General features: G+C 35.1%; 1 protein-coding gene across 5 annotated transcripts in view; it reads right to left on the bottom strand.

Moving 5' to 3' along the window:
- The window catches only part of LOC133569755 (retinal-specific phospholipid-transporting ATPase ABCA4-like), a 170,282-nt gene that overhangs the window by 128,029 nt on the left and 17,054 nt on the right, over window positions 1-25,199 (bottom strand). For all 5 annotated transcript variants that reach the window (XR_009809877.1, XM_061922331.1, XM_061922332.1 and 2 more), the window contains 3 exons: window positions 13,278-13,367; window positions 10,155-10,389; window positions 1,335-1,474 (listed from right to left, as the gene is read on the bottom strand). Coding sequence is in view for 4 of the 5 variants with exons in the window: in XM_061922331.1 (XP_061778315.1) it covers window positions 1,335-1,474; window positions 10,155-10,389; window positions 13,278-13,367 (465 nt within the window). In the remaining variant the exon portion in view is untranslated. The remainder of the gene's footprint in view (window positions 1-1,334; window positions 1,475-10,154; window positions 10,390-13,277; window positions 13,368-25,199) is intronic.

Consider the following 25,199-nt stretch of genomic DNA (forward strand, 5'->3'; position numbering starts at 1 on the left):
GTGTGCTATGGCTATGGTTTTTTTTCCCCTTGGCCCCCTCTCTGGAGTCCAGCATTTGACTGAATATTTTTTTTACTCCCCGCCCCCCCTCACTTCCCCACTATTTACCTGTTTCTCACCATTTTTTGTAAGGAGTGCATGCCGCCGTAGCTCCCACTCTCTCCCCTGTGTTGCAAGTTTTGTTGATTCTATGTGTGCTATGGTTATGTTTTTTTTCCTTGGCCTCAGTCTGGACCCCCTCCCTGGAGTCCAGCACTTGACTGAATATTTGTTTTTACCTGTTTCTCACCATTTTTTGTAAGGGGTTGGCAGACCCATCAGCGATCCTTTTTCTGTCTCCCTGTAATGTTTGCCTGATTTTGAATGGGATTATGCTGAAAATATTAATTTCCCCTCGGGAAATAATAAAGTATTTCTGATTCTGATTGACGCCTGAATCCCTTAGGGGCAATGGACGGCTGACTAGCGCTGCGGGCCTCTATAGCTCCCATTCCCTCCCCTCTGTTGCAAGTTTTGTTGATTCTATGCAACATGTTTATGTTAAAGTTAAAGTTATTGTCACACACACACTGGGTGTGGCGAAATTATTCTCTGCATTTTGACCCATCACCCTTGATCACCCCCTGGGAGGTGAGGGGAGCGGTGGGCAGCAGCGGTGGCCGCGCCCGGGAATAATTTATTGGTGATTTAACCCCCGATTCCAACCTTTGATGCTGAGTGCCAAGAAGGGAGGCGAAAAAATGGGTCCCATTTTCATAGTCTTTGGTATGACTAGGCCAGAGTTTGAACTCACAACCTACCAATCTCAGGGCGGACACACTGAGTGTGCTATGTCTATGGGTTTTTTTTCCTTGGCCCCCTCTCTGGAGTCCAGCATTTGACTGAATATTTTTTTTACTCCCCCCCCCCCCCCTCACTTCCCCACTATTCACCTGTTTCTCACCATTTTTTGTAAGGGGCGCATGACTCCGTAGCTCCCACTCTCTCCCCTGTGTTGCAAGTTTTGTTGATTCTATGTAGCATGTTTATGTGTGGTATGGTTATGTTTTTTTTTCCCCTGGCCTCAGTCTGGACCCCTCCCTGGAGTCCAGCAATTGACTGCTTTTTTTTTTTTTTTTTACCTGTTTCTCCTCATTTTTTGTAAGGAGCGCCGGATGTTGGCAGACCCGTCAGCGATACTTTTTCTGTCTCCCTGTAATGTTTGCCCGATCTTGAAAGGGATTTTCTCAAAATCTCAATTTCCCCCTGGGGATGAATAAAGTACTTCTGAATCTGAATTGTCCCTGGCAAGCGCGCCTACTCTGATGTTCTTGTATTAGCGCCGGGCAACTTACATTTCTTATGATGGTTCTGACGGCAGGCGAGTCGGGGGCGTAGAGGATCTTGCCCATCAACATGGGCTTCAGTGAGTTCCACACGACCCTGGTGGCAGGGTTGGACTCCAGCTCGCTCATCAGATCACGGCAGAACTCAGCTGGAGGGCAAATGTGAAGAATTCAATGTCATACCAAGGTCATGACGCAAAGAGGCATCGGTGTCACTTTATGCAAGCATTCTCGCAAAACGGACAAAAACCTGTAAATGAATGACTTTAAAGACGGATACACGGGGTGGTTGAGTTGGGCGGGGTTTGGTGTTAGCAGGGGGGTTTATATTGTAGCGTCACGGAAGAGTTAGTGCTGCAAGAGGTTCTGGGTATTTGTTCTGTTGTGTTACGGTGCGGATGTTCTCCCGAATGTTCAGTATGTGTGTTTGGGTCCCTTTTTTTCACAGAAACACTAATACCAAAAGTCACAATGTCCGGTAGAATTCTAAAAAAAAGTTATGACAGACTACCTCGAAAAAACAGAATGGAATTTTACAGTTTTTTTACTGAATGGACACCCATTAAAATAAAAAAAGTAGGATTTACAATATTAACTATGAATGATAAAATACTGATGTGGAGGGGGGCGTGGTCTGTGGGCCTGCCGTGGAGCAGGGTGTGTAAGGACCATAGTTACCGACCTTGAGACCTCCGAATTCGGGAGACGGGGGAGGGGGTTGAATTGGGCGGGGTTTGGTGGTAGCGGGGTGCGTATATTGTAGCGTCACGGAAGAGTTAGTGCTGCAAGGGGTTCTGGGTCTTTGTTCCGTTGTGTTTATGTTGTGTTACCGTGCGGATGTTCTCCCAAATGTTCAGTATGTGTGTTTGGGTCCCTTTTTTTCACAGAAACACTAATACAAAAAGTCACAATGTCCGGTAGAATTCTAAAAAAAAGTTATGACAGACTACCTCGAAAAAACAGAATGGAATTTTACAGTTTTTTTACTGAATGGACACCCATTAAAATAAAAAAAAGTAGGATTTACAATATTAACTATGAATGATAAAATACTGATGTGGAGGGGGGCGTGGTCTGTGGGCCTGCCGTGGAGCAGGGTGTGTAAGGACCATACTTGCCGACCTTGAGACCTCCGGATTCGGGAGATGGGGGGAGGGGGGCGTTGTTGATGGGGCAGGGTTTGGTGGTAGCGGCGGGATTTATATTGTAGCGTCAAGAAAGAGTTAGTGCTGCAAGGGGTTCTGGGTATTTGTTCTGTTGTGTTTATGTTGTGTTACGGTGCGGATGTTCTCCCGAATGTTCAGTATGTGTGTTTGGGTCCCTTTTTTTCACAGAAACACTAATACCAAAAGTCACAATGTCCGGTAGAATTCTAAAAAAAGCTATGACAGACTACTTCGAAAAACAGAATGGAATTTTACAGTTTTTTTTACTGAATGGACACCCATTAAAATAAAAAAAAGTAGGATTTACAATAATAACTATCAATAAAAAAAAAATAATGTGGAGGGGGGCGTGGTCTGTGGGCCTGCCGTGGAGCAGGGTGTGTAAGGACCATACTTGCCGACCTTGAGACCTCCGAATTCGGGAGACTGGGGCCGGGGGGGTTGGTTGAGTTGGACGGGATTTGGTGGTAGCGGGAGGTGTATATTGTAGCGTCACGGAAGAGTTAGTGCTGCAAGGGGTTCTGGGAATTTGTTCTGTTGTGTTACGGTGCAGATGTTCTCCCAAATGTTCAGTATGTGTGTTTGGGTCCCTTTTTTCCAGAAACACAAATACCAAAAGTCACAATGTGCGGTAGAATTCTAAAAAAAAGTTATGACAGACTACCTCGAAAAAACAGAATAGAATTTTACAGTTTTTTCGCTGAATGGACACCCATTAAAATAAAAAAAGTAGGATTTACAATATTAACTATGAACAATAAAAAAACTGATGTGGAGTGGGGCGTGGTCTGTGGGCCTGCCGTGGAGCAGGGTGTGTAAGTACCATACTTGCCGACCCTTAGACCTCCGAATTCAGGAGATGGGGGAGGGGGCATGGTTGAGTGGTAGCGGGGGGTGTATATTGTAGCGTCCCGGAAGAGTTAGTGCTACAAGGGATTCTGGGTATTCGTTCTGTTGTGTTTATGTTGTGTTACGGTGCGGGTGTTCTCCCGAAACGTGTTTGTTATTCTTGTTTGGTGTGGATTCACAGTCTGGCGCATATTTGTAACAGTGTTGAAGTTGTTTACACGGCACGCCCTCAGTGTGACCTGTATGGCTGTCAACCAAGTATGCGTGGCATTCACTTGTGTGTTTGAAAAAGCCGTAGATATTATGTGACTGGGACGGCACGCACAGGCAGTGCCTTCAAGGTTTATTGGCGCTTTGTACTTTGTACACAGAGGCGTTTGAAGAAGTCGTAAATTTTACTTTTTGAAGCCGATACTTTCCGATATTACATTTTAAAGCCTTTATCGGCCGATAATATCGGCAGTCTGATATTATCGGACATCCCTAGTCAAAGGCCTAAATATACCATAAGATTAGTAATACAATTAATTTTGATACATTGATATATTTTTAATAGGGTCAGATTCCAAACAGAGAAAAACTGGAACTCTATAATAACTAAAGTTCCTTGGGTGAATAATGTCAACCCACTACAGTTTTTAGCATTTTCATTGCTATATTTACGGGGGGAGTTGACGGCACAGACAACAAGAGGACGTAGGTAAGCTCAATGATTTATTATATATAAGAACGAAACAATAATAATAATAATAATAAACTATAAAATAAAGTGTGACTAAATCCAAAAGGGTGTATGGTGTGTGAGACATTCAGACTTTACTTCACTCAATAACGGAGCAGCATCTCCTCATCCGGAAACAACAACGCCGGAAATGTGTCCTGTGAAAAATGGTCCGACCGGAACTCTCTAATAACTAAAGTTCCTTGGGTGAATAATGTCAACTCACTACAGTTTTTAGCATTTTCATTTCTACGTTTACGGGGGGAGTAGACGGCACAGACCACAAGAGGGCGTAGTTAAGCTCAATGATTTATTATATATAATAACGAAACAATAATAATAATAATAAACTAGAGAATAAAGTGTGACTAAATCCAAAAGGGTGCATGGTGTGTGAGACATTCTGACTTTACTTCAATCAATAACGGAGCAGCTTCTCCTCATCCAGAAACCAACAACGCCTGTGAAAAATGGTCCGACCGGAACTCTCTAATAACTAAAGTTCCTTGGGTGAATAATGTCAACTCACTACAGTTTTTAGCATTTTCATTGCTACGTTTACGGGGGGAGTAGACGGCACAGACTACAAGAGGGCGTAGGTAAGCCAAATGATTTATTATATATAATAACAAAATAATAATAAAAACAATAATAAACTATAGAATAAAGTGTGACTAACACCGGTATGTTTTAGCTCTTTCATGGCGAGTTTACTGACAGATATAATTAAGAACCCTACACCTTTTCGAAAATGTTGAAAAGAGAAACTGGAAATTGTGATGTATCATGTTGTATGCTTGCATGTTTGAAATAAACTTAAACTAAACTCAACTACTTTATATTAGAAATGGCAACAGAGGAGGATGAATGTCCCATAACAAGAATATAGAGAAAAAGAAGAAGCTTATCGACTACGGCGTCGGCACGGACTACAAAGGCAGACCCTTGCAATTTTTCAGGACTTATGCAGATCCCAAATAGAGATCAGCAGGCACCAGAAGGTAGGAAAAGTTGCTTTTGTATAATTTTGCGGAACAAAACGCCAGATAATATGTCTTACCTTATACACACACCATAATAATACTTCTATGTACAATCCATCAAGTGGTGCGGCTTCATTGCTTACCAAAGTCGAACTAAAAACATTTTGATAGATTTTTGAGCGCCGTGTGTAATGTTGTAAATTTTCAAAGGAACATAACATTTTGGTGTTGTTTACTTGAGTCATATTGCATCATATTGTAGTCTACACATATCTCCTATGTTTGACTGCCATCTACTCGTCACACTTATCATTACACTACGTACCAAATAAAATAGCTTCGAGGTCGGTAAGCAAAATCCAAATTATTTTGTACGTTAGGCGCACCGGGTTATAAGGTGCACTGTCGAGTTTTGAAGGGAAAAATGATTTTAAGTGCACTTTTAGTCTAGAAAATACGGTAATCATGATTTTTCTCCTTTAATTCTTACATGTTGTCTTATTGACTGTTTGGAATTAGACGGGACAATTTTGTGTCCCGTGTTTCTCACAGGCTGGTGGGACGTGTTTGCTATTTTTGTTTTAGAACTGAGGATGATTGATAGGCTTGAGCCAAATACTAGAAAGAAAAAAAATATGTGAATCCACACTCTAAACTCCCCCGAGGGCTTTTTGGTCCCACAAGGTGAAGTGAAAACTCGGAGTATGTGAAGCTTGAGATGAGGGAAAGTCCGAGTTTTCCATTCCAAAAAAAGAGAGGGAGAGTAAGTCCAAGACAGAGTCAGTTTCCATGGTAACCGATGACTCTGTGAATCTAGAACCTTGGTTTTTTGTAGTTTTTTTTAACAAATCTTAGATTTTTTTTTTTTAATGTCTCCTCTCTCCTTATAAGGAGAAGCAAGTTTTTGTTCCTTTATAACAAGTAAAGGTCCAAACAAACAATTCATGAAAATTTATGTCAAGAGAGGATTTTAAGGTCATGGTTAGTTAAGTGTATTATTGTTATATTGTAATACGAAGACAAAAAAATATTTTGTTCGTCAATTTAAAAGAAAATCCTCCATTTTAGATTTTGGATATTTAATGGATTTTTTTTTAATAAAAACTCATTTTAACAATAAGGAAATGTCCATTATTTCGTTTTTTCATTATTGTATATATAACTAAAATTGTCCTTAATGCAAAAAGTCCGTTGTGGAGGACGCGAGATTTGTGAAATTATTACCAACATAAAGTAAGAAAAAACTACCTGGTTAGCAAAAAAATAAAATAAAAACAAAAGAAAATATATTTTTTTACATGGATTTATTCTGTTTTCGTCAAAAATAAATGCAAAAATAAATAAATGAATGAAACATTTATTTTTTTTTGTTTTAGCTGGATGTCAGATATTTAATGTGTTTTAGTCATAAATAAATGCAACATCAAAAACAAAATAAATAAAATAAAATGTAAATTTTTTTTAGGAAGGGGTATTGTAAATTTAACTAATATAGTAAAATAATAAATATGCTTTTTTTGGACGTTGATGTCAGATATTTAATCAATTTTAATCATAAATAAATGCAAAAATAATAATAAAAAAAATACAATTTATATTTTTCAGAGGGGTATTTCATTACTGTAAATATAATTGCTATAGAAAAAATATACATATATATTTTTTTTTACCTTGATGTCAGATATTTATTCTGTTTTAGTAATAAATAAATGCAGTATCAATAACAAAATTAATAAAATCAAATATCTTATTTTTAGGGAGGGGTATTGTAAATTTAACTAATATAGTAAAATAATAAATATCCTTTTTTTTACGTTGATGTCAGATATTTAATCTGTTTTAGTCATAAATAAATTCAACATCAATAACCAAATAAATAAAATAAAATGTAAATTTATTTTAGGGAGGGGTATTGTAAATTTAACTAAAATAGTAAAATAATAAATATCCTTTTTTTTACGTTGATGTCAGATATTTAATCGGTTTTAGTCATAAATAAATGCAAAAATAATTTAAAAAAAATACAATTTATATTTTTCAGGGAGGTATTTCATTACTGTAAATATAATTGCTATAGAAAAAATATAAATATATGTATATTTTTTTCCTTGATGTCAGATATTTATTCTGTTTTAGTAATAAATGAATGCAGCATCAATAACAAAATTAATAAAATTAAATATCTTTTTTTTAGGGAGGGGTATTGTAAATTTAACTAATATAGTAAAATAATAAATATCCTTTTTTCACGTTGATGTCAGATATTTAATCTGTTTTATTCATAAATAAATGCAACATCAATAACAAAATAAATAAAATAAAATGTAAATTTTTTGTAAGGAGGGGTATTGTAAATTTAACTAAAATAGTAAAATAATAAATATCCTTTTTTTTTACGTTGATGTCAGATTATTAATCAATTTGAGTCATAAATAAATGCAAAAATAATTGAAAAAAAAATACAATTTATATTTTTCAGGGGGGAATTTCATTACTGTAAATATAATTGCTATAGAAAAATATATATATATATATTTTTTTTCTTGATGTCAGATATTTATTCTGTTTTAGTCATAAATAAATGCAACATCAATAACAAAATTAATCAAATTAAATATAAATTTTTTTGAGGGAGGGGTATAACTGTAAATTTAACTAATATAGTAAAATAATAAATGTACTTTTTTTTGACGTTGATGTCAGATATTTAATCGGTTTTAGTCATAAATAAATGCAAAAATAATAATAAAAATAAAAAATACAATTTATATATTTTCGGGGGGTATTTCATTACTGTAAATATAATTGTTACAGGAAAAAAATATACTTTTTTTTTTACTTTGATGTCAGATATTTATTCTGTTTTAGTCATGAATAAATGCAAAAATAATATCAAAATAAATAAATAAAATGTCCGAAGGGAATAAGCAGTAGGAAATGGATGGATGGATTTTTTTTGAGGGGTGGTATTTCATAACTGTAAATATAACTAATATAGAAAAAAATAAATATACCTTTTTTTTTTACCTTGATGTCAGATATTTCAACGGTTTGAGGCTTAATTTTATTAAAAAATAATAAAAAACTCAATTTTTTTGGAGTGCGGTATTTCATTACTGTAAATATAAATAATGCACGAAAAAATAATATAATTTTTTTTTTACTTTGATGTCAGACATTTATTTTAGTCATTAATAAATGAAAAAAACAACTAAATAAATAAAATAAAATGCAGATTTGTTTTTAGAGGTGGGGGGATTTCATCCCTGTTAATATAACTAATATAGAAAAAAACAAATATACTTTTTTTTTTTACCTTGATGTGAGATTAAATCGGTTTTAGTGATAAATACATGTAAAAAAAAAATATATATATATATATAATGTAGATGTTTTTAAGGGTATTTCATTACTGTAATGAAAAAAAAATGTATATATACTTTGTTTTACCTTTATGTCAGATATTTAATCAGTTTTAGTCATAAATAAATACAAAAATACTAATCATTTAAAAAAAAGAAAACAAAAAGAAAATGTATATTTTTTGAGGTGGAGTATTACATTATTGTAAATAAAACTATTAGAGAACAAATAAATATACTTTTTTTTTACCTTGATGTCAGATATTTCAACAGTTTGAGGCATAATTTTATTAAAAAATAATAAAACACTCAATTTTTAGAGTATAGATTTTTTTGGAGTGCGGTATTTCATTACTGTAAATATAAATAATGCACGAAAAAATAATATATATTTTTTTTTACTTTGATGTCAGACATTTATTTTAGTCATTAATAAATGAAAAAAACAACTAAATAAATAAAATAAAATGCAGATTTTTTTTAGAGGTGGGGGGATTTCATCACTGTAAATATAACTAATATAGAAAAAAACAAATATACTTTTTTTTTTACCTTGATGTGAGATTAAATCTGTTTTAGTGATAAATACATGTAAAAAAAAAAAAAAAAAAAAAAAAAATGTAGATGTTTTTAAGGGTATTTCATTACTGTAATGAAAAAAAAATGTGTATATATACTTTGTTTTACCTTTATGTCAGATATTTAATCAGTTTTAGTCATAAATAAATGCAAAAATACTAATAATTTACAAAAAAGAAAACAAAAAGAAAATGTATATTTTTTGAGGTGGAGTATTACATTATTGTAAATAAAACTAATAGAGAACAAATAAATATACTTTTTTTTTTAACTTGATGTCAGATATTTGATCTGTTTTAGTCATAAATAAATACAACAATAATAACTACAGGGGTAATTCATTACTGTAAATATAATATAGTAAAAAAAAATATATATATATTTTTTTACCTTGATGTCAGATATATAATCGACTTTAGTCATAAATAAATGCAAAAATAATTTAAAAATAAATAAAAAGAAAAGGAAAATGTAGATTTTTTTGAGGTGGGGTATTACATTATTGTAAATAAAACTAACAGAGAACAAATAAATATAAGGTTGTTTTTTTAAACTTGATGTCAGATATTGGATCTGTTTTAGTCATAAAGAAATGCAAAAATAAATACAATGTATATTTTTTTTATGGGGGTATTTCATTACTGACTTATGTAGAAAAAAAAAATATATATACACATTTTTTTAACCTTGATGTCAGACATTTATTCTATTTTAGTCATAAATAAATGCAAAAATAATTCCAAAAATAAAAATAAAATGTATATATATTTAGGGGAGTATTTCATTACTGTAAATATAATCAATATTATTTTTTTCCCTCTTGATGTCAGATATTTATTCTGTTTTAGTCATGAATAAATGCAAAAATAATAACGAAATAAATAAATAAAATGTCGATTTTTTTGAGGGGGGTATAACATTACTTTAAATATAACTAATATAAAAAAACATAAACATACAGGTTTTTTTTACCTTGATGTCAGACACTGTATGTTTTAATGTTTTAATCATTGTTGAATTAAATAAAAAGAAAATTAGCGAGAAGAACCGTTATAGAATAAATTCAAAACAAACCAAACAAAGTACATATGTCATAAATATGAGTTATTAGCACAATCTTTCTCCTGTTCCAGCGCCAAAAAGAAGACCTGTGTGATGGTTCTACTCACTGGTGCTGTTGTCGTGAACATGTCGGCCACGTCTTCTGGTCCCGTTGATGCCCAGGAAAGCTTTGTAGTTGTTGTCCTCGTACCAGTTGAAGGAGGCCACGCGGGAGAAGGCCCCCTCGGTGTAGCCGCACACCAGGCTGGAGGCGGCGGTCATCACCTGCCTGAAGGAGACATCTCTCTGGAAGAGAGGTGTCATCACCTGCAGGAGTTCCCGGGTGCTGCTTCTCCCGAGCAACTGTCATTGGGAAAAGATGAAATGATGAAAAAGAAATATAACCTGATAGAAAAATGCAATTTAACACATCCAACACTTAAAACCTTTTGTATATCAGTGAGTGGAATGAAATTATGCAATGGATTAAGTAAAGAAATCAATGTATTAATATGATCCGGTTTAAACTAGGAAATAAATACATATACATACATACATATATATATATATATATATATATATATATACATATATATATATATATATATATATATATATATACATATATATATATATATATATATATATATATATACATATATATATATATATATATATATATATATATATATATATATATTGCGAAACAGGATAAATAAATGTATGAAAAGAAAAAATGACAAAAAATGTTTATAAAGAAAAAAACTGCTTAAAATAAAAAAATTGAAGATTTTTTTTTCTGTTTTTTCCTCCTGTTTTTATGATTTATTTTCTAGACGAAGTGGCTGGAGAGAGGGAAGTCTGGGCTTCCCTGCTTAGGCTGCTGCCCCCGCGACCCGACCTCGGATAAGCGGAAGATGATGGATGGATGGATGGATGGATGGATGGATGGATGGTGATTAAAAATTCACATTTTGATAGGGAAAGAGACAAAAGTGCAACGATATACGTAAAAAAGGGGGGAAAACTAAAAAAAATGTTTTTTAAATACGTAAAAAATATATATTTTTTTTATATACATAATGAGAACTAATGAGAATTAAATTGACAGTTTAAAAATTCACATTTTGATAGGGAGAGACAAAAGTGCAACTATACATGTAAAAAAGGGAGTAAAAAACAAAAAAACTATTTTAAAATACGTAAAAAAATATATATTTATTTTTATATACATAATGAGAACTAATGAGAATAAAATTGACGAATAAATAAATACAGGAAATAATTTCATGTGTTTAAAAATTCACATTTTGATAGGGAAAGAGACAAAAGTATATGTAAAAAAGGAAGAAAAGGCAATTTTAAAATACGTAAAAAATATCTACTTATTTTTATATACATAATGAGCGCTAATGAAAATAAAATTGACAAATTTAAAAATTCACATTTTGATTGGGAAAGAGACAAAAGTGCAACTATATATGTAGAAAAAAGTGGGCAACACAAAAAAATATCATAAAATAGATTTAAAAAAAATCTCTTAATTTACAGTATATATTTATTTCTACATACATAATGAGAACTAATGAGAGTAAAATTGACAAATAGATTATTACAGGAAATAATTCATTTCATGTGTTTAAAAATTCACATTTTGATAGGGGAAGAGACAAAAGTGCAACTATATATGTAAAAAAGGGGGTAAAAAACAAAAAACTATTTTAAAATACGTAAAAAAATATATATTTATTTTTCTATACATAATGAGAACTAATGAGAATAAAATTGACAAATAGATAAATACAGGAAATAATTCATTTCATGTGTTTAAAAATTCACATTTTGATAGGGAAAGAGACAAAAGTATATGTAAAAAAGGAAGAAAAAAACAAAAAACTATTTTAAAATACTTAAAAAATATGTACTTATTTTTATATACATAATGAGCGCTAATGAGAATGAAATTGACAAATTTAAAAATTCACATTTTGATTGGGAAAGAGACAAAAGTGCAACTATATATGTAGAAAAAAAGTGGGCAACACAAAAAAATATCATAAAATAGATTTTTTTTTAATCTATCTTAATTTACAGTATATATTTATTTCTACATACATAATGAGAACTAATGAGAGTAAAATTGACAAATAGATTATTACAAGAAATAATTCATTTCATGTGTTTAAAAATTCAAATTTTGATAGGGAAAGAGACAAAAGTGCAATTATATGTAAAAAAAAAGTGGGGAAACACAAAAAAAATATCTTAAAATAGATTTTAAAAAGTATACTATTGTTACCTTGATACCAGATATTTAATCTGTTTTAGTCATAAATAAATGTAAAAACAATTTAAATAATTAATTCAATAAAATTTTGATTTTTTTAAAGGGGGTATTTTATTACGGTAAATATAACTAATGTAGAAAAATAAAAAAATATATACTTTGTTCTACCTTGATGTCAGATATTTAGTACGTTTTAGTAATTAATAAATAATCAATGCACCAATAGTAACAAAATGAATGTACATAATGAGAACTAATGTGATTAAATACATAGATAAATCCAAAAAAACTACAGCAGCATTAAATAATGACTAAAAGTTTCCAAAAGAAAAATGGTTAAAGTAATAAAATACAATTCCTTGACCTGGCCCAAATGTATCACCATTTAAAATTGAGGAGCACATAAAAAAACTATATCACTGAGTGCAGGTCAAACATAGAACCCTAAAAACAGTACTAAAGTTTGACCCTGGAACAGACCATTTGCATGGTCTGTTCTTTTCTAAAAAAAATCCTTCGGAAACATGAAATATACGTGAAGAGAACACTTTGTGTTGTTATTAGTGTCAACATTGTGTCCGGTTTGTGAAGTGAATTATATTTATATAGCGCTTTTCTCTAGTGACTCAAAGCGCTTTACATAGTGAAACCCAATATCTAAGTTACATTTAAAGCAGTGTGGGTGGCACGTGGGTAAAGTGCCTTGCCCAAGGACACACCGGCAGTGACTAGAATGGCGTAAGCGGGATTCGAACCTGCAACCCTCAAGTTGCTGGCACGGCCACTCTACCAACCGAGCTATGCCGCCCCGTTTGATTCCCCCAACATGCGAGCCTTCCTCGTGTGCACTGACCCCGTGACACCCCCCCCCCGCCCCTCCCTCATGTTTGCGTACAAACTGAGTGAAGAGGAAGCAAGCGTTTCCTGCCTGACTAAAAATAAAGGACCCCCCGGCCCCCCTTACCTCTTGCAGTTTGTCGCTGGCAGCGGACACCACCTGCAGCCAGAAGTGGATGTTGATGCCCTCAGAGTGATTGTCCACAACACGGGGAAGCTGCAGAAAGAAACACCAGGAAAATGTTATGATAATATTACTTCTAGAACCCTCACAGCACAATCATGTTTAATCTGTTAAACATGTGGAACAAGAGTAGAACATGTTGAACACAAACATAGGCGTGGAAAGTTACAAATGTCGGTCGGGAACGGCTCCTTTAAGTTGGGAGAAGGTATGCTTGAGGATCTTGCTTCTTGCACACAATAGGCTTGAAGTACAGGAAGCAGGACCAGGACAAAACAAAGACCAGAGGAGACATCCTTCCTTTGGGACATTGCTCTATATCTCAGTGTGTGTGTGTGTGTGTGTGTGTGTGTGTGTGTGTGTGTGTGTGTGTGTGTGTGTGTGTGTGTTTGTGTGTGTGTGTTCTTGTATCATACTCTTCTTGAGACATAAACAAGGAAAAGTACCGTCAATGTGAGGACATAAATCATGGTCCCAAAAGAGAAAACCATTGCATCTAATAGAGAATGTCTCATTTGCTCCCTTAGGTCAACATATGAAATAACAAGTGTGTGTAAGAATTTGATATGCGCGCCCCTGGCCAAAATGAATGAGAACACAATAAAGTGAATGTGAGTGTGAATGTTGTCTATCTGTGTTGGCCCTGCGATGAGGTGGCGACTTGTCCAGGGTGTAACCCGCCTTCTGCCCGATTGTAGCTGAGATAGGCGCCAGCGCCCCCCGCGACCCCATAAGGGAATAAGCGGTAGGAAATGGATGGATGGATGTAAATAGAGATATACTGTAATAACTTGAAGTAAATGATAAAGATTAAAAACCAATTACAAACACAAAAATTTACCCAAAAATAAATGAACAAAAAGCAGTTTTTTTCTCACAATGTGTCGACTTTTTTCTTATAAAAGTGGGAACAATTTCTCCTATTCTTTCTGTTTCTGTAATATTGCAATATTTTCTCGTAAAATTATTACTTTTTTTTTTAATGTAAAATCAGTACTTTTTAATGCAAAAATTGTGACATTGGTCAAAAAATTCAGACTTTTATCACACTATTGCAAAGTTCTTTGTTCTTGTAAAATAGTGACATTCTTTAAGTGAAATTATGACTTTTTTCATAAATTTGCCAGGTAAAATTCCGACTATTATTATAATATTGCCAAAATGTTAAATGATTGTGTGTGTGTGAAATTGTGACCTTTTTCTAGTGAAATTCCAACTAATTTTTCACAACAAGTTTTTTTATATGTGCATAGTATGTATATATTATTAATGTTGTGAATAGAAATATGTATATACTGTATCTAGAAAGGCTGGTCCTGAAGAGGTAGGCATTTTTTGGAGGTCTCAAGAAGGTCCGAACTACAAGAGTGTGTGTGTGTGAAATTGTGACCTTTTTCTAGTGAAATTCCAACTAATTTTTCACAACAAGCTTTTTTATATGTGCATAGTATGTATATATTATTAATGTTGTGAATAGAAATATGTACATACTGTATCTAGAAAGGCTGGTCCTGAAGAGGTAGGCATTTTTCGGAGGTCTCAAGAAGGTCCGAACTACAAGAGTGTGTGTGCGTGTGTGTGTGAAATTGTGACCTTTTTCTAGTGAAATTCCAACTAATTTTTCACAACAAGCTTTTTTATATGTGCATAGTATGTACATATTATTAATGTTGTGAATAGAAATATTTATATACTGTATCTAGAAAGGCTGGTCCTGAAGAGGTAGGCATTTTTCGGAGGTATCAAGAAGGTCCGAACTACAAGAGTGTGTGTGTGTGAAATTGTGACCTTTTTCTAGTGAAATTCCAACTAATTTTTCACAACAAGCTTTTTTATATGTGCATAGTATGTATATATTATTAATGATGTGAATAGAAATATTTATATACTGTATCTAGAAAGGCTGGTCCTGAAGAGGTAGGCATTTTTTGGAGGTCTCAAGAAGGTCCGAACTACAAGAGTGTGTGTGCGTGTGTGTGTGAAATTGTGACCTTTTTCTAGTGAAATTCCAGCTAATTTTTCACAACAATCTTTTTTATATGTGCATAGTATGTATATATTATTAATGTTGTGAATAGAAATATTTATATACTGTATCTAGAAAGGCTGGTCCTGAAGAGGTAGGCATTTTTCGGAGGTCTCAAGAAGGTCCGAACTACAAGAGTGTGTGTGTGTGTGTGTGAAATTGTGACCTTTTTCTATTGAAATTCCAACTAATTTTTCACAACAAGCTTTTTTACATGTGCATAGTATGTATATATTATTAATATTGTGAATAGAAATATTTATATACTGTATCTAGAAAGGCTGGTCCTGAAGAGGTAGGCATTTTTCGGAGGTCTCAAGAAGGTCCGAACTACAAGAGTGTGTGTGCGTGTGTGTGTGAAATTGTGACCTTTTTCTAGTGAAATTCCAACTAATTTTTCACAACAAGCTTTTTTATATGTGCATAGTATGTATATATCATTAATGTTGTGAATAGAAATATTTATATACTGTATCTAGAAAGGCTAGTCCTGAAGAAGTAGGCATTTTTTGGAAGTCTCAAGAAGGTCCGAACTACAAGAGTGTGTGTGCGTGTGTGTGAAATTGTGACCTTTTTCTAGGGAAATTCCAACTAATTTTTCACAACAAGCTTTTTTATATGTGCATAGTATGTATATATTATTAATGTTGTGAATAGAAATATGTATATACTGTATCTAGAAAGGCTGGTCCTGAAGAGGTAGGCATTTTTCGAAGGTCTCAAGAAGGTCCGAACTACAAGAGTGTGTGTGAAATAGTGACCTTTTTCTAGTGAAATTCCAACTAATTTTTCACAACAAGCTTTTTTATATGTGCATAGTATGTATATATTATTAATGTTGTGAATAGAAACATTTATATACTGTATCTAGAAAGGCTGGTCCTGAAGAGGTAGGCATTTTTCGGAGGTCTCAAGAAGGTCCGAACTACAAGAGTGTGTGTGTGTGAAATTGTGACCTTTTTCTAGTGAAATTCCAGCTAATTTTTCACAACAAGCTTTTTTATATGTGCATAGTATGTATATATTATTAATGTTGTGAATAGAAATATGTACATACTGTATCTAGAAAGGCTGGTCCTGAAGAGGTAGGCATTTTTCGGAGGTCTCAAGAAGGTCCGAACTACAAGAGTGTGTGTGCGTGTGTGTGTGAAATTGTGACCTTTTTCTAGTGAAATTCCAGCTAATTTTTCACAACAATCTTTTTTATATGTGCATAGTATGTATATATTATTAATGTTGTGAATAGAAATATTTATATACTGTATCTAGAAAGGCTGGTCCTGAAGAGGTAGGCATTTTTCGGAGGTCTCAAGAAGGTCCGAACTACAAGAGTGTGTGTGCGTGTGTGTGTGAAATTGTGACCTTTTTCTAGTGAAATTCCAGCTAATTTTTCACAACAATCTTTTTTATATGTGCATAGTATGTATATATTATTAATGTTGTGAATAGAAATATTTATATACTGTATCTAGAAAGGCTGGTCCTGAAGAGGTAGGCATTTTTCGGAGGTCTCAAGAAGGTCCGAACTACAAGAGTGTGTGTGTGTGAAATTGTGACCTTTTTCTATTGAAATTCCAACTAATTTTTCACAACAAGCTTTTTTACATGTGCATAGTATGTATATATTATTAATATTGTGAATAGAAATATTTATATACTGTATCTAGAAAGGCTGGTCCTGAAGAGGTAGGCATTTTTCGGAGGTCTCAAGAAGGTCCGAACTACAAGAGTGTGTGTGCGTGTGTGTGTGAAATTGTGACCTTTTTCTAGTGAAATTCCAACTAATTTTTCACAACAAGCTTTTTTATACAGTATGTGCATAGTATGTATATATTATTAATGTTGTGAATAGAAATATGTATATACTGTATCTAGAAAGGCTGGTCCTGAAGAGGTAGGCATTTTTCGAAGGTCTCAAGAAGGTCCGAACTACAAGAGTGTGTGTGAAATAGTGACCTTTTTCTAGTGAAATTCCAACTAATTTTTCACAACAAGCTTTTTTATATGTGCATAGTATGTATATATCATTAATGTTGTGAATAGAAATATTTATATACTGTATCTAGAAAGGCTAGTCCTGAAGAAGTAGGCATTTTTTGGAAGTCTCAAGAAGGTCCGAACTACAAGAGTGTGTGTGCGTGTGTGTGAAATTGTGACCTTTTTCTAGGGAAATTCCAACTAATTTTTCACAACAAGCTTTTTTATATGTGCATAGTATGTATATATTATTAATGTTGTGAATAGAAATATGTATATACTGTATCTAGAAAGGCTGGTCCTGAAGAGGTAGGCATTTTTCGAAGGTCTCAAGAAGGTCCGAACTACAAGAGTGTGTGTGAAATAGTGACCTTTTTCTAGTGAAATTCCAACTAATTTTTCACAACAAGCTTTTTTATATGTGCATAGTATGTATATATTATTAATGTTGTGAATAGAAACATTTATATACTGTATCTAGAAAGGCTGGTCCTGAAGAGGTAGGCATTTTTCGGAGGTCTCAAGAAGGTCCGAACTACAAGAGTGTGTGTGTGTGAAATTGTGACCTTTTTCTAGTGAAATTCCAACTAATTTTTCACAACAAGCTTTTTTATATGTGCATAGTATGTATATATTATTAATGATGTGAATAGAAATATTTATATACTGTATCTAGAAAGGCTGGTCCTGAAGAGGTAGGCATTTTTCGGAGGTCTCAAGAAGGTCCGAACTACAAGAGTGTGTGTGCGTGTGTGTGTGAAATTGTGACCTTTTTCTAGTGAAATTCCAGCTAATTTTTCACAACAAGCTTTTTTATATGTGCATAGTATGTATATATTATTAATGTTGTGAATAGAAATATTTATATACTGTATGTAGAAAGGCTGGTCCTGAAGAGGTAGGCATTTTTCGGAGGTCTCAAGAAGGTCCGAACTACAAGAGTGTGTGTGTGTGAAATTGTGACCTTTTTCTAGTGAAATTCCAACTAATTTTTCACAACGAGCTTTTTTACATGTGCATAGTATGTATATATTATTAATATTGTGAATAGAAATATTTATATACTGTATCTAGAAAGGCTGGTCCTGAAGAGGTAGGCATTTTTCGGAGGTCTCAAGAAGGTCCGAACTACAAGAGTGTGTGCGCGTGTGTGTGTGAAATTGTGACCTTTTTCTAGTGAAATTCCAACTAATTATTCACAACAATCTTTTTTATATGTGCATAGTATGTATATATCATTAATGTTGTGAATAGAAATATTTATATACTGTATCTAGAAAGGCTAGTCCTGAAGAAGTAGGCATTTTTTGGAAGTCTCAAGAAGGTCCGAACTACAAGAGTGTGTGTGCGTGTGTGTGAAATTGTGACCTTTTTCTAGGGAAATTCCAACTAATTTTTCACAACAAGCTTTTTTATATGTGCATAGTATGTATATATTATTAATGTTGTGAATAGAAATATGTATATACTGTATCTAGAAAGGCTGGTCCTGAAGAGGTAGGCATTTTTCGAAGGTCTCAAGAAGGTCCGAACTACAAGAGTGTGTGTGAAATAGTGACCTTTTTCTAGTGAAATTCCAACTAATTTTTCACAACAAGCTTTTTTATATGTGCATAGTATGTATATATTATTAATGTTGTGAATAGAAACATTTATATACTGTATCTAGAAAGGCTGGTCCTGAAGAGGTAGGCATTTTTCGGAGGTCTCAAGAAGGTCCGAACTACAAGAGTGTGTGTGTGTGAAATTGTGACCTTTTTCTAGTGAAATTCCAACTAATTTTTCACAACAAGCTTTTTTATATGTGCATAGTATGTATATATTAATGATGTGAATAGAAATATTTATATACTGTATCTAGAAAGGCTGGTCCTGAAGAGGTAGGCATTTTTCAGAGGTCTCAAGAAGGTCCGAACTACAAGAGTGTGTGTGTGTGAAATTGTGACCTTTTTCTAGTGAAATTCCAACAAATTTTTCACAACAAGCTTTTTTATATGTGCATAGTATGTATATATTATTAATGTTGTGAATAGAAATATGTATATACTGTATCTAGAAAGGCTGGTCCTGAAGAGGTAGGCATTTTTCGAAGGTCTCAAGATAGTACGAACTACAAGAGAGTGTGTGTGTGTATGTGTGTGTGTGCAAGTGAACAATATGGGATTTGACTAAATTGGAGTTCTTTGTGGTTGTTAAAACTCTGTGATAGAATGAAAAAAGAGGCAGGCAATGTTTACTTTGTGTCACCGAGAGGAGGCGTGTCATCTCTGAGCTAATTACAAGAAGAGGGCGAGTCCGACAGCTCGGCTAATGTGGTTTCACAAGTTTCTGTGGCTCAGGGTGAACTATTTTGCCGCACGCTGTCCGGATCTCGTCTTTCCCGACCTGCTTAAAAGCTTTTGATGATTGCTTTCACAAGATACAGTTGTTCTTCTGTAAATACACTACAATAACAATCAACTAGGGTTGTACGCGGTACTAATGAATCATATTCAGTACTATACCGCCTCTAAAAACTACCGGTTCCCATCCCCCCTTTTTAAACGGGCATGGTCACGTCCTGACATTGCTGGTTTTGGTAACATAGGAGCATGTTCGGCAGCGCACATGCACAGAGTACTTACAATTACAAGCGTGTAGACATCAAAAGGGAGAATGGACGCATTTTGGATTAGAAAGTAAACATAAAGGTGAAGTTATAACACTGAAACACCCTCAGAAAGAGGTGCTAGCTACTTCTAAATCACTATTCCTGGCCTACATGTTGACAAATAGTGAGTTTCTTACAAGTAGCATTATCACTGCAGGACGAGGAATAGCTAAAAATGCTTCACTACACACCGTAGGAGGATACAATAGCTCACCGGCGTCACAATGTAAACAAATGGGTGGATATACACCTGACATCCACTGAAATGATACCAACTACAATATCGTATCTAGTCGATACTACTATGATTACATCGATATTTTTTTATCCTCACATTTCCTTTTCAAAAAATATATATTATGTTTATCAAGTCAGGAAATACGTCCCTGAACACATGAGGACTTTGAATATGACAAATGTATTATCCTGTACCTACTTGGTATCGGATCGATACCTAAATGTAGAGATACCTAATGTAGAGAAGAATAAGTGATTATTTCATTTTAACAGAAGTGTAGATAGAACATGTTAAAACAGAAAATAAGCAGATATTAACAGTAAATGAACAAGTGGATTAATAAATAATTTTTACAGAGCTTCTCACCTTATCTCTAAGGGTGAGCCCCGCCACTCGACGGAAAAAAATAATTTTGGCCGCTTGTACCCGTGATTTTGTCATTTCGGTCGTAACCCAAAGCTTGTGATTATAGGTGAGAATGGGAACGTAGATCGACCGGTAAATTGAGCGCTTTGCCTTCCGGCTCAGCTCCTTCTTCACCACAATGGATCGATACAGCGTCCTAATTACTAAAGACGCCGCACCAATCCGCCTGTGGATCTCACGATCCACTCGATGACTCGCCTCCATATTTCCAGGGGTTACCTCCGAGTTACAAAACCGCCTTATGATGCGGCGCGTTCTGACGTCACTTCCTGTGTGGGGCGCGATCTTTCTGGCGTCACTTCCTCTACGAACTCATTTTCAAACGATCGGTGAGTCCACACCAAGGTAAGTGCCGGAGATTCAAGAAATACAAGGCGCACTTAACCATGTAAAATTTTGTACGAGTAGGGGGCGGGCCTTGAAGGCCGGTTTAGTGTGACGGAAACGGGGCTTAGGCTAAATAATTATTCGTTGAAGGGGTTAAACGACTTAGTGTAGACATGGCCTAAGGTGACAACTGATTAGGACGTTGGCTCTATAGTTCGTACTAATATCCAGGTCATGATTCATTGGGTGTATATCAATTAGTGTTATAATGCCTTCAAAACACTTGTCTGAGATCCTTCCAAAGAGTTTTCCTCGCCTTGAACACCGGTTTAGTGTGGCTGAAACGGGGCTTAGGCTAAATAATTATCCATTGAAGGGGTTAAACGACTTAGTGTAGACATGGCCTAAGGTGACAACTGATTAGGACGTTGGCTCTATGGTTCGTACTAATACTCAGGTCACGATTCATTGGGTGTGAATCAATTATTGTGATAATGCCTTCAAAACACTTGTCTGAGATCCTTCCAAAGAGTTTTCCTCGCTGACAGAGCGCTTGAAACGTCTTTGCAAGGGCAACAACTCAAAACGGGGCTCGTCTGAGTTTATAGATACCTACCATTGTCCTCTGTTTAGATTAGATACCTACCTTTGTTCTCTGTTTCATTCATTGGGTGTGAATCAATTATTGTGATAATGACTTCAAAACACTTTTCTGAGATCCTTCCAAAGAGTTTTCCTCGCTGACAGAGGGCTTGAAACGTTTTTGCAAGGGCAACAACTCAAAACGGGGCTCGTCTGAGTTTATAGATACCTACCATTGTTCTGTTTAGATTAGATACCTACCTTTGTTCTCTGTTTCATTCATTGGGTGTAAATCAATTAGTGTAATAATGCCTTCAAAACACTTGTCTGAGATCCTTCCAAAGAGTATTCCTCGCCCCGAACACCGGTTTAGTGTGGCTGAAACGGGGCTTAGGCTAAATAATTATCCATTGAAGGGGTTAAACGACTTAGTGTAGACATGGCCTAAGGTGACAACTGATTAGGACGTTGGCTCTATGGTTCGCACTAATACTCAGGTCATGATTCATTGGGTGTGAATCAATTATTGTGATAATGACTTCAAAACACTTGTCTGAGATCCTTCCAAAGAGTTTTCCTCGCTGACAGAGCGCTTGAAACGTCTTTGCAAGAGCAACAACTCAAAACGGGGCTCGTCTGAGTTTATAGATACCTACCATTGTCCTCTGTTTCATTCATTAGGTGTAAATCAATTATTGTGATAATGCCTTCAAAACACTTGTCTGAGATCCTTCCAAAGAGTTTTCCTCGCTGATAGAGGGCTTGAAACGTCTTTGCAAGAGCAACAACTCAAAACGGGGCTCGTCCGAGTTTATAGATACCTACCATTGTTCTCTGTTTGGATTAGATACCTACCTTTGTTCTCTGTTTCATTCATTAGGTGTGAATCAATTATTCTGATAATGCCTTCAAGACACTTGTCTGAGATCCTTCCAAAGAGTTTTCCTCGCTGACAGAGCGCTTGAAACGTCTTTGCAAGAGCAACAACTCAAAACGGGGCTCGTCTGAGTTTATAGATACCTACCATTGTCCTCTGTTTCATTCATTAGGTGTAAATCAATTATTGTGATAATGCCTTCAAAACACTTGTCTGAGATCCTTCCAAAGAGTTTTCCTCGCTGATAGAGGGCTTGAAACGTCTTTGCAAGAGCAACAACTCAAAACGGGGCTCGTCCGAGTTTATAGATACCTACCATTGTTCTCTGTTTGGATTAGATACCTACCTTTGTTCTCTGTTTCATTCATTAGGTGTGAATCAATTATTCTGATAATGCCTTCAAGACACTTGTCTGAGATCCTTCCAAAGAGTTTTCCTCGCTGACAGAGGGCTTGAAACATCTTTGCAAGGGCAACAACTCAACACTAATTGATTTACACCCAATGAATGAAACAGAGAACAAAGGTAGGTATCTAATCTAAACAGAGAACAACGGTAGGTATCTATAAACTCATACGAGCCCCGTTTTGAGTTGTTGCTCTTGCAAAGACGTTTCAAGCCCTCTGTCAGCGAGGAAAACTCTTTGGAAGGATCTCAGACAAGTGTTTTGAAGGCATTATCACAATAATTGATTCCCACCTAATGAATGAAACAGAGAACAAAAGGTAGGTATCTAATCTAAACAGAGAACAATGGTAGGTATCTATAAACTTAGATACCTACCTTTGTTCTCTGTTTCATTCATTAGGTGTGAATCAATTATTGTGATAATGCCTTCAAAGCACTTGTCTGAGATCCTTCCAAAGAGTTTTCCTCGCTGACAGAGGGCTTGAAACGTCTTTGCAAGAGCAACAACTCAAAACGGGGCTCGTCCGAGCTTAATGAGGCCTTTCTCTATTCATAGGCTCTGACCAACTTTACAGTCCCATTAGAAATCATTAATAGCGGCGGTTATATAAGGTGTGGGGACAATAGCGGTGCATTGTGAAGCTCCAATAAGTATAAGTGGTGAACAAAGAGTCAGACTGGGAGTTTTAGTCATTAGCGTGGCACAAAATTGGGACAATTGGAGGAAGTGGTCGATGCTGCAAAGGCTTTCGGACACTTCACTTGGTCTACAGTCAACCTCCTACAGTATTCGCTAAGGGTGTAACGGTACGTGTATTTGTATTGAACCGTTTCCGTACGGGCGTTTCGGTTCGGTACGGGTGTACCGAACGAGTTTCTAAGCTAAAGTCTTAACAAGCTGCGTTGCTTCTTCTGCCTCTGTCTCAGCACCCGGCATTGTCCCACCCGCACAACCATCTGATTGGTTACATATATAGCGGTAACAGCCAATCAGCAGTGCATATTTAGAGCGCATGTAGTAAATGCTTCAGCGTCGAGCAGATAGGTGTTTAGCAGGTGAGCATAAGGCAGCGTACTCTCCCCAAATGATGATAAACACCTCCCAGTCAACTCCTACTAACATCACTATGAGCCCGTTGACCTTCTAGAAACTTAAACAGCAGCTCAGCTCGCTCAAAGTTCTGGATTGAGGTGAAGGCTAATTAGCTTTTAGCGTACCGTTAGCTCATTTTGCGGTGTGTGTGTTTTACGGACAGAAAAGCTTTGAATGGCAGGGTCCCTGCTATCCCATGTTGATAAAAATATAACATTTAAATAATAAAAATCAACTAAAGGCTTTCCAAATGCTGTGATAAAAGTTGATGAGTTGACTTGGAACTGTTTAATGTTGCACTTTTTATATGCAGAAGAAAAGTTTTGTCATTTTATTTAATCCGAGCAACAATTTGAGGCAGTTTAATGTGGATTAAAGTGGGCAGAATTATTATAGTGTTCCGAATGTTTAAAGGATAAAGCCTTTGTTTACAAATTTGGTAAATAAATAACCCAAAAATTTATATTTTGTTGTTTTCTTACACTACCAAAAATGAACCGAACCGTGACCTCTAAACCGAGGTACGTACCGAACCGAAATGTTTGTGTACCGTTTACTCCTAGTATTCGCCGTTCGGCATTTGGTCCCATGATTTATTTTGTCTGCCATTCATGATTATAATAATAAGTTGTTTGTTATGGTAACTTCAAGAAAAACTGGTTTGGTGGCATTATCTACAGGGGCAAAAAGAGGGCGCTGTCTCTCAAGTCATTTCATTCAACATTTTTCGGCAGAAGTATGCTTTGTCAAAATGCGATGCCTGCAATGGTTTCCTCAGCCTCGTCGACCGAACCTGTTCACTTCCAATACCATATCGATATTGGAAACTCGGGTATCGGCCGATATATATCTGATACACTATCATACCTTTATTATTTTGTAGCAAAAATGCCTGATCGGGTGAAATTAGTCAAACAGAGAACAATGGTAGGTATCTAATCTGTGTATTGTTAGCATCCTAAAATAAACTTAGGCTGAATTTAATTAAGTTGAATACTTTTCTGGCAACACCCAGTGTTCACAATAAATTATTAGGTGGAGCTCATGACGCAAAACGTTGAACGATGCAGAAACTTTATAATACACCTACGCCTTGGAGACTTCCCAGCCGGCACAAGACATTGAAACAACGTTGAGAACTTATTGACTTCAGTCCTGACGTTGAGCAACTCAAACATAACGTTGGAACAACGTGGTTTTTGACGACGTCTAATAAATGTTGGATTCTGACGTTGATTTGACCACTGAATTTTTGGTCATT

The sequence above is a fragment of the Nerophis ophidion genome, linkage group LG15 (genome assembly GCF_033978795.1).
Source record: "Nerophis ophidion isolate RoL-2023_Sa linkage group LG15, RoL_Noph_v1.0, whole genome shotgun sequence".
Classification (NCBI taxonomy): domain Eukaryota; kingdom Metazoa; phylum Chordata; class Actinopteri; order Syngnathiformes; family Syngnathidae; genus Nerophis; species Nerophis ophidion.